This window comes from Drosophila serrata, unplaced genomic scaffold (genome assembly GCF_035046125.1).
Source record: "Drosophila serrata isolate PLE 108 unplaced genomic scaffold, ASM3504612v1 contig_272, whole genome shotgun sequence".
Classification (NCBI taxonomy): domain Eukaryota; kingdom Metazoa; phylum Arthropoda; class Insecta; order Diptera; family Drosophilidae; genus Drosophila; species Drosophila serrata.
The window spans coordinates 2,273,626-2,287,857 of NW_028257170.1; the positions used below are offsets into that span (position 1 = coordinate 2,273,626).

Below are 14,232 nucleotides of genomic sequence, written 5' to 3' on the forward strand. Positions count from 1 at the left end.
GGTTCGATTAATTAAGGCATTTTAATGCAATTTTTTTTGGTCTTCTCACCATGTAAAGTCCTTAAAGGCATTATAGCTTCCAGCTGGCGCAATGGTCTCGTAATTGTGCTCTTCATTCATGGCATGCATCGATTTATTCAACATCAAATTGGTACTGCTCCGGGCTCGCAGATATGAGGCAGATCCAGCACTCGAGGCATCATCATCCCGGGCATCACTCTGCAGCGAGGTATTGTTACCAACTCCATGGACATGATGGAGACTCTTGGACCTGGCAATTTGTTCTCCATTGCGATGGATCTGCTGGAGCTGTTGCTGCTGTTGGTAACGCTCAAAGAAACGGGCCACTTCCTCCATTACGGCGCGGTACATTTCGCAGTTTGTTTCGGTCTGGAATTTAGGATGATTTTAAGATGTTCAGGGTTACTCATTTCAGTTGGTTAAAGCAGCGAAAGATGTTAGTTTCGAAAGTGTGTTGGAGTATAGATTCAGCTGGGTTAAGTTTTGGTTTTATTTAAGTTTATAAGGTTTAGGTTTTTTTGCTTTTAAATATCTTTTAGCATAAAAGTGTGCTTGTTTTCTCTAGCATTAGCACATATTTTTCATAGGTTTCAATATAACCTTTTGTATCAAAGAGGTTTAGATAATTTATTTATGTTTTCCTATGCTTGTTCAGTAAAAAAAAGCCATGACTCTGTCGTCTTGGTTCCAGTGTGCTTGAACCAGGTGCCCGGTCATTGCTTTGACACTCTGAAAAATGCATTTGAACCGATGACTTTAATTTATTATTTATGTTAATTGTATATGATTTTGCTTGATCTGCCTGGCGGCAAACAAACATTTGTGGAGCAGCCTCAGCCATCAGCATCATCAGCATCATCAGCCTATAAAAAAACTTTCACTTGATTTGTTATCGCGCCTCTTTCTCCGCGCATTTCTCTAACGCTTTTGTATGGGTCTCTATGCCATCACATCATCATCTCCATCTCCATCTCGAGTAAGTGTTACTGTCGCCTTTGGTTAACTCCTGTTGGCCAAATTGTCTAATTATCAAATGCCATTCGAGCAGAGTCTGTGGAGCTTGCCAAATTGGCAGAGACCTCAAATAGGCGTTAAGATTGCCATCACCTGGCACACGCCCACCACCCCAGACGACACAAAAAAAAAAGCCATTTGGCCATTTGAAAATTGGCCAAAACGGGTGAGCATATCTATTGGTATGTGTTTTTTTTTTATTTATTTATTTTGGGGGGGCTTCACACGCTGCCAAAATAGTTGTCTGGCTGATTATGTAAGCTGCCGTTGCCGCTGCTGCTGCCGTTGCAGTTGCAGTTGCAACGTTTGGAAATTGTTGCTAATTTTTCATTGGACGTTTTCCGTTTACGGAGTTTTCCTACTGCGTGCTAGCAAGAGGTTTTCATTTCGAATTACCGAATTGTGTTCGTGTGCCTGAGATTTATTTGAAAATTATGTGGAAATTATATGCTGGCTGCTACTTGTGTTGTGTTGTGTTGTGTTGTGTGTTTGATTTCGATTCCATTTTGTTATGCCTTGTTTAATTTCATTAATGCCTAAAAGTGTTTCGGCATTTTCCCCGCTCATCGAACAATTGGAGCTGAGAGGATTTTGGATTTTGAATTTCGGATGCGGATTGGGATTCGATTTTGGATCCGCTTGGCTACCCCGCTCTCATTCAACGCATTTCCTGGGTATCAGGCGGTGAGTCTGTGGTCCGGTTTAATGCAAGTATTTTCGCCCGGCTTGGTTTCCTTTCGCTGCATAAATTAAATTCCATCTCCTCCCATCGATTTAAGCTCAATCAATCAATCAATCTACCCACGCCCGCATAGTTTTTACAGTTTTTATAGTTTTTTCTGTTGCTAGCAAAAGTTTTCCGTACGGTTTTCCTGCCTTCTAACCCAGTTTTCCTTTCAAACGAAACCAAGTGCAGAAAATATTTATCTTTTCTTATATTATATTTCTGGTTGCTTTGTTTTCTTTTGCCATTTTCCAAGGCAACGCGGAGACTGCGACGGCGCCGTCCGGCTTGGCTTTCCCAAGACAACTTCATTGGGGCTCATTTAAAGCGCATTAAATCGAAATGAAAGCGTAAATATTTTTGCTCCACAGAGAATCTCGCCACGAATTGAAAGTGTTTAGAGGGGAGAGAGAGATCACAGCATATCAAACGCAAAATGCTGAAGGTCACAACCCCACAAACCATCTTTTGAGTTCAAAGTTGGATGCGGTAAATTGGGAGCAGAGTCGGCTTTAAACTGTGAACTGCTCTAGTTTTGTGTTTGAGGAAAATCTTGGGAGCCTATTAGGAACAACTACTGTACTGGTTTTTGAAAATTTTTAAGAATAAATATTTTGAGAAATATTTGTAAGTACAAGTATTTTATATACCATTTTAGTGTAATGTTTTCAGCTTTTTAATGTACAAACATTCCTTTTCAAATATTTGTTTTAAATATATGAGCCTATGGGTAGGAAATAACTCCTCCAAAAATTATAAAACCCTGCAAGACTATAATCAATAACAATAATTCTAATTTACTAGGTTCCTAGGTCTCAATTTAACTTTGAGCTTGATCATCCTTTCCCTATTTCCTACTCCATATAATGCGGTATGAGTATAATTTCTAAATTCTTTAGCTGCTATTCTACTCATCGATTTGATCTAAGCGAACGTCTGTTTGGAATTCTTGTTGTTTAAGAATTTTTCCTCAATGCCCAAGTCATTTTATTGATGCCCAACTTATTATTACACACCATATAGATGGCAATCTGAATTGTTTGAATCAGTACCAAGCTTCTCACTTTTATGGTGGAACTATAGAGGAGAACCCGTCAGGTCCATTAGCAACCTTTGGTGAGGAAGTGTAAAATTAATGCAGCTGTTGTTAAAGGAAATGGTCGAAAGACAATGAAAGAGCGCGATGACCAGAGACCAGAACCAAGTAATATATGTGTGTATATAGAAGATACTCCAAGTCTATAATTAAGCGTCAGAGGAGAATGCTGCCGCCTAATTGCGATGGGGCAAGACTTCCCCCCAACCTAACCCTAACCGAAGAGGAACTATGTTGAAAGGAAATGGCTACAATGATGCACGGAAAATAACTGAGATTAAATAATAGTATTTGATTTTTACTATGAAAAAGAAGTGCCTAATTAAAAAAGTATTTATTTGGATATCCTGTTTAACGATGTATAATACTAATGAAAATACAATGAAAAATCGATTTCATTTGAAAAGTTCTTTAGAACTCATGAAGACTATATAGAACACAGTATTTCCAAAGTCTTTCCCAATTGAATAATTTTAACAAAATATCCAATATTCCTATTCTATAATTATATCAACCTCGATTTATGAGTTCTTTTTTTACTGTGTACAAAGAACTCTCGACATAACAAGCGACCTCCGTCTGGTTACGGAATCGTTCTTTACATCTCCTGCATTTTCATTTCCATTCCGATTTGAGTAAATTAAGCGTGAGAACTATTTAAATAGGGAGAAAAATAAGCCAGAGACAGGAAAACAGGTTGATCCAAAGAGGGGACAAAGCAGATCAAGATGAAGTTGAGTTGTTTATTTCTTGGTTTCTTAGATTGACTTGGCACTTAACATAGTTTCCTCCAGCTGAGAACTCAGAACCCCCAAGTCACGTTCGTGCCTTGAGTCTTTTGTTTTTCTTGGCCTGCACCTTTCCCCAACTTAGCTCTCGACTTGTCTCATTCACTCACCTGTTTCAATTGCCAATGCAATGTATCCACCTGATTCTGCAATATGACAGCCTCGACATTTAGTTGATGTTGTTGCTGTTGCTGCTGCTGCTGCTGATGTTGCTGCTGCTGCTGCAATTGTTGTGGCAAGTCATAGATGTGACTGTGGATATTATTGTGGTGGTGGTGGTGGTGGCTGGGTGCGGCCAAGATGCTGGCATCCTGCAAATGTTGTCACAAATAAATACATATATGGATAAGTTTAAAGAAATGCATGTGAAAAATGCGCGTTAAATTAGCTGGAGCTAAAACGAAAAAAAATGCAATTTGAAAAATGTTGTCAAAGTGTTGGACAGCAAACCAAGTTGGCTATCAACATTTTCATTCGCTTTTCATACATGTATATAAAAGCCAAGACCAAAAGCGGAAAAGCCCGAGTTAACGGCTTTAACACTAGCCAACACACACGCTGCCCAAGTTGTACAATTAATTAGAGAAAATTATTTATACAATGCCCCGCCCCCTGAGCCTCTGCCTTTGCCTCCTTCGTTATATTTACTTTTTACACAGTTTTCAGTTGTAAATTTCTGGTATACTTAACATTTTCCACATTTATTAACCAAAAGGAGGGGGTTGGGGGATAAAACATATATCTGGTCAAGCATAACCCGTTTGTCTCTGGCCAAGCCATGTTTTCACATAACTTTGTTGTTTATTTTTGTTTCTTTATATTTTTGCCCATTTTTTATGTTCACGGTTTACTTTTTCTTTTATAACATCATTTTTTCAAAGACTTTGACCCACAACTTGCCCACCTAAATGGGTAGAAAAAAATAATACAACAAAAAGTTAATTAAAAAAATATATTAATTAAAAGCAGGAACGAAATAGCAGACTCTAAATTATATGTATTTTTTCTTGACAATTTAATTAAAGCAGGAACAGACTATAAGGCATACATATATACTTTTCTTAACTTTACTGATTTGCTGTTGAAATAAAATCAAGAAAGTAAGCTAAAGAAAACCCCAAAAAAGACAATTACACTTCAAATTGCACACTGTTGAAGTTTTGACCTCCATTATTTGGACCAAAACCATGATGCAATCTCATTTAGCCCACTTTCCACGCCCACGCCAACGAAAAATACACAAATTACCGAAAGAGAGAAAAATATGAATTTTCATCAAATTTGATTGCAAATGTTTGTTTGTGTTGACTGTTTTTTTTCTTTTGCCACAATGTAAATTATCAATTGCGGTTTTCCAATCTGCCACGCCCACAAAACCAGTCGATGGCGCCGCCTTTTTTGTATCTCCTTTTGCTGCAGGGAAAACCAAAAATGTGGTCAGCTCAAAACTCAATTTGGCGCAATTTTACGCTTGTTAATTAATGCATTTGCTTTTATTTTGTTGTCGCTGTTTCTTTTTGGATTTTGATTTATTGATTAGAGACACACAGCCAGCGGGTAGATATGTAGTTTCGGTAGATGAAAAGGTTTCAGTTTTGGCCAAAAATAGAGGAAATAAATAATTGTTTATAAACAGCTTAAAGCTATAACTCTGGTAATAAATGCAAGCTATTTATTAAAAACATTAAAGCATGTACATATATAATTAAAGCGGAATATAACATGACGGATATAGAGTAATTTTATTACATGTTTTTATATCCTTGCAGGGTATTATAATTTCAGTCGGAAGCTAGAAACCTAGTGAAGGAATCATTTCCGACTTTATAAATCATATATATTCTTCATCAGCGTCAACAGCCGATTTAAATTGAGTGTGCAGATTATAAACCTATTTAAATTAATGTTTCTTTGACTTAGTTTTGAGTTTTTAAACTTTGATTTGTCTAAAAAATTGTTAGATAAAAATATATATTAAAAGAATGGAAATGGCTTAGTTATAATCAACTTCCAATATAAATCCTATAATTCAATATAAAACTGCAAGGGCATATAAACTTTGGCTTCCCAAAGTAAGTTACCCTTCCTGTTCTTCATAAAAACTCAATGTTTTCCTTAATGAATATGGTAATTTTATTTATTATTTCCTAAAATAAGCTACTGCTAACTAGCACAGCTTTCTCTATGTGAAATCTTGCATATTCCCAGACTCCTGTTGAGCCCTTTTATGATCTCGATATATGAGAAAATTCCCACCTGCTGCCAGCCACCTTTCCAATGTCTTCAGAATTACTTATCAATTATTGTTAATGAATTTTCATCAAGTCTTCATAAAACTATTCTACAGATAGCACAACGAGCTAATTTCCATGGCAATCTAAACGGGACAGTAATTACATATACATATAAGGGCATAGAATGCACATGGAAATCCCATTCTCAGGAAATCAACCCCTTTTCCCCTTTCCAACTTTAGCCTTGCAAACATAATTGGATTCTTGTGAAGTGTAATCTACCCACATTCTCGACCCGAACTAATTTGCATGAGACGGAGTGTTCTAAGACCTAAGAATCTAATTAAAATGCGCGTTACAATTCACAGGGAGCAGGTGAGAGAAGCAGAAGCAGAAGCAGAACCAGAGATAACGACCTCATTCCATGCCCAGACTTCGGCATCTAAAAACTTTTCTTCTGTACTCTTGCTTGGCAACAAACAAACGAAATGTCAATTGCCATTGCAATTGCAAGTTTTCCAGTTAAGGAATGTAACCCCTTTACTTTAAATGCATACCAAACCAACAAATATAAATTGGAATGGAGGGAGGATGTAAAAAGCTTGGCATGGCCCAAGAACTAGGCTAAAAATATAGAAAAACAGTGCAGGTTAAGCAAGTAAAGTTGTAGAAAAAACACAATGATTTTATAGAAATTTAATGAATCATTTAAATCATTTAACTATGCTAATTAATGATGTGATTCAACACAACTGTTTAGCTAAAGGAATTCTTGTAGAAGGTTCTATAAGGTTTATATTTAGGTAGTTACAAAACTATTTACATTTAAGCCTAATCCATTTAACACAAAATAATTGAGTTCCTTTTAGTTCTACTTATAGCTTTTCTATTATACTTATTATGAAATGAAGGTTCTAGTTCTCGAGTTAGCTAAAACCCTTTACAATTAAATGAACTATGGTTAAAAACAGAATATTTGTCTCTAGACTTCCTATACATTTTCTATATACCATGATCTGTAGAGGAACTTGGCATTTACCTAAAACACTTTAAAATTAAAATAGCTTTGACTAAACAACTAATATTCGTCTTTAGTTTTTTGAACATAATAATAATGTGTTCTGATTATTTATGGATAATGTGCTTATTTGCTGAATCGCGAGTTAGGGTTTTGGGCGTAACTAATTTAACTTAGTATGCATTAAATATATTCAGATTTCCAATGCTTATTTGAATATAATACTTGCAATCACCTAAATAGTATACAAAGCTAGTTAGATCAACTTTCCTATTGTTGCTTATTAGCATTATTGCATTCCTGAAACGCACTGTACTGTACCATATATGCACTGAGACGGGGTCACATCCAACTCCCTTTGCCCCCAAACTCATCAATGTGCTATTTATATGTAATGAAATAAAACCGCCGCAGCAAGCAAAAGAAATCTGCATTTCAAATCAGCTGCAGCAGCAACAGCAGCAACATCAGCAGCAGCAGCAACAGCAGCAACACACAGCAAACAACAGACAATTGCATGCTCCAGTAATCTCCAATTGGAGAGATGGAAAGAGGCGGAAAAGGGGGCTGGCATAGCAACAAGTGTGTTAAAGGGTTTTCACATTCCACATACAGAGAGAGAGGGAGAGGAACAGGGACAGAGGGAAGGTGGCCAATTCCCAGGCCTCTATGTATATGAAACTTGGCTCGTCTCCATTACCAACTGGATGTCGTTGTTATTTAAATTGTTTTTTGCTTTAGAACTGATGCAGCGGGCACTGCATGTGTGTGGGCGTGGCAAATGGGGAAAAAAAAGGGTCAAATAGAGCAGCAGTCTTCATGCTCTGCTGGCGAGATCCCCACAATCTCACAAAACAAATCTGACTTCATTCCATTCCAGTTTAGTTGTTATTTTTTCGAACTAAACAAATCTGTTAACAATGAAGTTACCATTTTAATTGTTGCAACAGGAAGTGCAAAATAAGGGGGTTCTAAAGGAAAATTAGCAGGAAAAAACAGCAGTATAAAAATTATATACCAAGATTTAATTATATAAATAAAGTTTATCTCAATTTGAAAAGTTTTTCTATATAGGGTTTCATTATAGGTTAAGATGTTGAGAGGAAATCCAAATATATATAGACTTTTAGCAATCATTGGCTTCTTGACATTCGTATACCAATAAGAAATAATCAATTTAACAATTCTTAAATCGCTTTCTTTAATATTTATGGCTTCGTCCCCTATCCTAACCCTTTCTATACCTTTCCCATTTCAATCATAAATTACAAATATAAATTTTAATCTCAATTTCCTTTAAAATAATTAAACTGTCAACTCATTACAAACTTTCCCAAAAGAGTTGCAGAGAGTAACCAAGGATTTTCCGTAGCTGTCTGGATTTTTCATTTGCAAATTGCACAACCCAAAACTAATGGCAAGACAAAAATAATGTTATTCATCACACTGAAAGCCCAAAAACTCTGACTAATTCGATTAAGGGCTTAAGATTTCTGCATTATTCCTCCGTTTTTTGGCCATGCTTGGCACACTTTCGGCTTTAAAGACAGCTTCCCTCTTTTTGTTGAATTTTTCAAGGCGAAAAACAAACACAAACAGAAAGTGCACAAGACCCCAAGGCAAATGGAAAATGAAAACTAAAAAAATGAGCTCGAAAATGTTATGCCATTATAATGAGGTGGAGCCGTAGTAATGAGTGGGTGGCAACTAAAGGGAGGTGGTGCCCTGTAAATTGCATAGATTTGCTCAGCAATTTGTGGCTGGCTGCAGCATCTCGCATCTCGAATGGAATTCAGCTTTGGATTTCGCTTCATCACAAAACGTATAACGGATAATTGTCTTTAGGGTAATGGTTAAAGATCTCTGCATTTGGCACGACTTTCTCACATGACAAAGCCCAAAACAATGACAAACTTGAATTGTTTTTTGCTTTGGCAATCCAAAAGATTCGCTGATTGCTGTTTATTATTACAAAGGAATTTCTATGCACATTTTTGTTGCTTTCCGTTTTCATTTTCATTTTGTCATTTGCACGGAAATTGGGTTAATTTCAAAACAACATTTTATCCAACTTCCTCACTCTGCCATTCAAACATTTGAGCATTTGAATGTTGCGTGACGTGTGCCCTCAGCTGGAACAGTTTTCGAGTCTCGAAGTTGCCAATGATTGCACTGAAGATGGAGACTACGACGACGACGTGGATATCTGTCAACATGTTTGACCTTCATTAGTCCCAAGCTTGGATGATTACCTGCCGTGTGTCAGTGCCTGTCACAGCTCCCTGTCTTACACCTGCCAGAAACTTGACTAAGTTGCAATTTTGGCTCTAACAAACTTGGACTATAATTAAGGTTTTTAACTTTTCTTGGCTTACAAAATAAGCAAGAGTTAAGAGTATATAGAACTAGGATTTATACTTCTAGAATTTATAGAACTAGAATTTATACTTCTAAGATAAATATGTCATTTATATATTGTCTAATATCTTTCATATTAAGTAATGCTTAGCTTTTATAAGTTGGTAAAAAATAGTCATTGTTATTTTAATAAATATTTAGATTTGTACTTAACATCTTAAGTTTATTAGTAACAGATTAAGTAATTATATGACTATATTAATTCCTCTTTAAATATATTTCAGTTTACACTAATTTAAAAACAGCAGTAAGTAATTTAAAGATTATCTTAAAGATACTGCAGTTATATTTAACGATTAAGTTCTTTAGATATTTTTAAGTATCAAAAACTTTACTATTATATATTAATAATTATAATAACTGACTCTGTTTTATAAAAATAGATTTCCTAATCACTAAAAAGTTGATTAAATATATACATTTTCTTCAACATTTTAAATGAAATTTCTTTCTTATTATTTGTATTATTTATTTTCCAACTTTACAACATATTTTTTCCAGTGCACAGGTGTAGCCTCTTCCCGTTTTATAAATTGTATAAAAAAAAAGTATTCCAACTATTCCCCGGCAATTGCATTGACAGTGAACCACAACCAACAATCAGCGACAGTCGACGACCGACAGACTTGGCTTTTGTTTTGTTAACTTGTTGTGTAAGCCGATTTGGTTTAACCAATATATATATACATATATATATATATATAGCCGGCGGAAGTGTGGCGAGCTTGGATGGTTAAATGTATTTTAAATGACCCCCTCTAATGGGGGAACCCGAACTGAGCCCTTTTAGCCATCTCTTTGTTGCGTTTCCTCATTGTTCCTCTTTTAAGCCCCTTCACTCCACACCCCTTTTCTTTTCTGTGTGGGCGTTGGCGGACACGCCCCCTTTTGTGTATTGGCCACTCTTTACTTCACGCATAATCTATATCAATTGTCTGACCTTTCAATGTTTTGTGTTTTTCTTTTTCTTTTTTTGGGGCCCAGTCAGTGTCAATGTCTCAACAAAAACAACAATTTAATTAAATTCGCATTTTCGTTTGAAATTATTTTCCATTGATTTATGTTTTAAATTGATTCATTGAACAAAAAGTATGCTAATGGGCTCATTAAATTGATATTTATATTGTATATAATTTTTGACTACGCTTGATTAATTTGTAAATTGATTTATTGAAAAGTACTACAAAAACTGTGAGTAATTAAAGTTTTATTAAGCAATTTATGATATATAGTAGTTTAATATATAGTTGAGGGTTTCCTTAAATAAGTGAAATCTAAAATTCTTTCTTATTAAATTTAGATAATTTTTTGAATATAGTTTGTTTAAAAACTGGCCCATCAAAGTTCATTATCTTTAGGTATTTATTTAGCCAACGTTTTCATATTCAATATTTCCTATTTCGGTTTGGCTTCCTATCAAGAATATATATATATACGGAAATGATTCCTTCGCTGTTTTTCCAGCATCTGACTACAAGTTTAATCCACGAAATAGTATAAATATAATATAGCTATATAATTATTTAAATGAATAATTATATTTACTAATAATAAATCAATACATTAACTTATTAAATGAAACACACACAAAACTTTATCCAACTGTCAGAGGCAGACATTTCTTTTGTGGAGTTTGTCCCTGTGTCAATCTGTCAATCTTTAATTCTCACTATCCGAATGTTACTTTTGTATCTGTCAATCTGTAGGTTTCTCCCCATTCTCATCCTCCCACGAACCTTTCTCGTTAAATTCCGTAAGTTTTACCTCAACTTTTCACAACAATCTGTCTATATTTACCTTTGCCCGAATCCCAACCTCTGGCTGTTTGTCTTTCCACCTGTCGGTGTCAACGTTAACTGAATAAAATATTAGTTAAAGAGATATTGAGATACAAAATTAAAGTGATAAAGTGAAATTTTATAATTAATGTTAAAATTTTGCCATTATAGTTACTTGTTTACTGTTTACTATTATAATTTTTATATAACATAACATAACATATTTTATCTTACGACGCTTATCTTACATGTGCATTTCTTTCCATCAAAGTTATTCAACATCTTGAAAGTAATCAGTTTATGTTTATCTTTTCTCTATCTATAATTTTTTCACTACATTTTTGTTAATAAATATTTAATTGAATTTCTGCTATTTTTCCTTAACTTTTGTACAGCTCTTGAGGTAATTTTTTCCCCTATTCAATGATTGTTTCAATTGGACCTGCGGCAGAAAGTTGCACTCGCTTTTGCAGAACTCAAGTGTGGCCAGTAGACTTATTATATTCCTTATTTTTTTTAGCAAATTCGGTTCGCTCCCTAGGGCAAAAAACACTTGAGAAATGTTTTTCGAGAGTTTCTTTTGGCTGGGAGAATGTTTCTTGCAAATCACGCAAATGGATTGATTACGCCCCTTTGCAATTCGATTAAACTGGCTGTCCGTGAGCAACTTTCTGTTCTAATGAAGCCGAAAAAACAACAAAAATATAGCCCCAGAGAACTCAATTGAATTAATTGAGAATTCTCGGTTCCCTCGTGGGTATTTTCGCATCGAAAAGATACTTTCAACTTGGCTTTGAAGCGGTTTCTTCACGCCTGAGATTTGACCGGATTCGAAACGGTTTCTGACATTCAACGACGGCTTCGTCCGAAATTGGGAACACGAAATTAAATTTTCCAGCTTGATTGAGTGCGAAAACGCTTTTCCAGACAAAGTTTCAGTGCAACTTCCCAAGGAGTTTGGACTGTCGATTTACCTCTCACCGTGGGCTCAAGACTTGATTTTTTGTACCTTCCTTTCCTGTTTTTTTTTTTTTAATATTATTCCATAAGCCATTGGCCTTCGTTGACCAGAAACAGGGGACAGTAAGAGGGGGCAGGTAGCAGGGCCAGAACGGAAATGCAAAGCGACAGGTAAAGTGCGCAAAGAGCGGAACTGGAAAATTGTGCTTACTTATTGACGGATGGTTTGGGCCAGGCCCGAACCGAACAAGAACAGTACTGAGGAGAACCAGTACTGAGTACTCAGCCATCGAATGACTCTGCCTATATCTACCTGTTTTTTATCGGCAAAGAGAAGGGAAAGGGAATGGGTAATTGCATTCTCTTCCTTATTTCAGCTTGTCGACAAAATTGCCATAGCTTCAAGTTAACTAATAGAAAACTTAAATGTTTTTCCGGATTAAAAGTAAAGCTATTTTAAGTGGAAGAGCAAAAGTACTTCAATTAGAAGTTACAATAAAATATAATAGAATAATTTTACTTAAACAAGTACATGGTTTGCTTTACTGTTTTACCAATTAAGTAATTTAAAAGGTTTGCGTTGAGTAACTATATAATTTACCTAGTAAACTCCTTTTATCCATTAAATTGATCAACGAACTAAGAACTTTGTAAATCTTATAGAAAATAAAGTAATTTAAATATTGGAGCGAAATCAATATAATTTGTTTAATATTATTTACATAATAAATATAGTTTGTAGACATTTACGATCCGATCTTCCAATAAAATTCCTTTTCTTCTCTGATAAGCAAGCTTAGAACCAAATAATATAATAATATAATAATATAATATAATATATGCCTTAATAAAAAAAATAAAAAAAAACTAATAGGATTGTTTTTAGTAATATTTTGATAACAAACTCCCTTTAAAAAAACCGTCTCTATTTATCCTACCAATGAAATTCCTTTCTTAATTTATAAACAACCTTGAAACTTAATAAATCTAATACAAAATTAAGTATTTTACACCTTCACACTTCTAATTTATTCCCCAATTCCAATCCATTGTTATTTGTTACATTTCGCTCCATTACCTGTGTGCTTTATATTAGCCTTCTTTACGGGATTTTCTATGCTATATTTCGACGTGAAGCTTTGTGTTCTCATCAATTTAATTCACTCAGCGACTAGAATTCACAGTTAAAGGCATTTGCACGACCGCTCCTTATATTGTAGGCCCAAAAAAACCCCTCTATACCCTGATATACATTTTTTCTTACCAGCATGAGAGCCACTCAGCTGGCACGTTCTTTTTAATTTTCTGATAACTACAAATAGGTTCGACACTCGTGCAGCAAATTTTACCGCTGCTTTTGGTATAAAGAGGGGGGTTTTCTCGAGGGTTTTCATGGGCTTTTTCAGGAGATTTTTCAAGGGGAGGAGAGCTGAGAGTCCGGAGCTCGTACACCCTCTGCATACGTGATGAGGTGAGTGGTTCTTTGGCCAAGATTTCAGCACGATTTTTGTTGTCTTCGATTACGTTTTTCTTACGTTCTTGGAGAATGATTTTATTTATGCCCCGCTTGTGGCTTGCCTCATAATTCAGCAGCAGGGTAACATCAATTTTGGGTTCTGGGGGCAAGGAGGAGCTCTTATTCTCCTCTCAGATGCAATTTAATTGGGTTCACTTTGGTTGGGAAACTTTAGACTTTGCACTCACTCATTGATTTTGTTTTTCTCTCACTGTTTTGGCCGGGCTAATGTCAAGGATTTCTCTATGCCATTTCCTTTCCATGGCCAGCCAGCTTCAAGGCCATTTGGATGGTGGGTGGGTTGGTTTCGGATTTAGTCGAATGCCTGCTTCGATGGCAGGTGAGACACTTTAGTGCCCCAGCACGCCTCTAGTGTCTGCGATTTAATTTTACGATATTTCTCTCCGCCTTTTCATCACCTTTAGTCATTGTTGGTGTTGTTGTGTTGGTGTTGTTGTGTTGGTGTTGTTGTGTTGGTGTTATTTTGTTGGTGTTTTTGTTGTTATTCTTGTTGTTGTTGTTTTGCATAATTTCCATCTGAGGCTTAAAGTTTCAGTTGACGTAGCCCGAACGACCGCAACGAACTTCAGCATTTTTACATTATTTATCAAAGCACGCGATTCCATGTGAGCATCTCGAGAAACGATTCATTACGTATATATTTA

General features: G+C 35.5%; 1 protein-coding gene across 1 annotated transcript in view; it reads right to left on the reverse strand.

Moving 5' to 3' along the window:
* LOC110189092 (uncharacterized) overlaps positions 1-14,232 on the reverse strand; it is a 35,855-nt gene that overhangs the window by 1,220 nt on the left and 20,403 nt on the right. Inside the window, exons 2-3 of the mRNA XM_086834061.1 lie at positions 3,754-3,954; positions 50-390 (exon numbers count right to left, since the gene is read on the reverse strand). Coding sequence (XP_086690187.1) covers positions 50-390; positions 3,754-3,954 — 542 coding nt within the window. The remainder of the gene's footprint in view (positions 1-49; positions 391-3,753; positions 3,955-14,232) is intronic.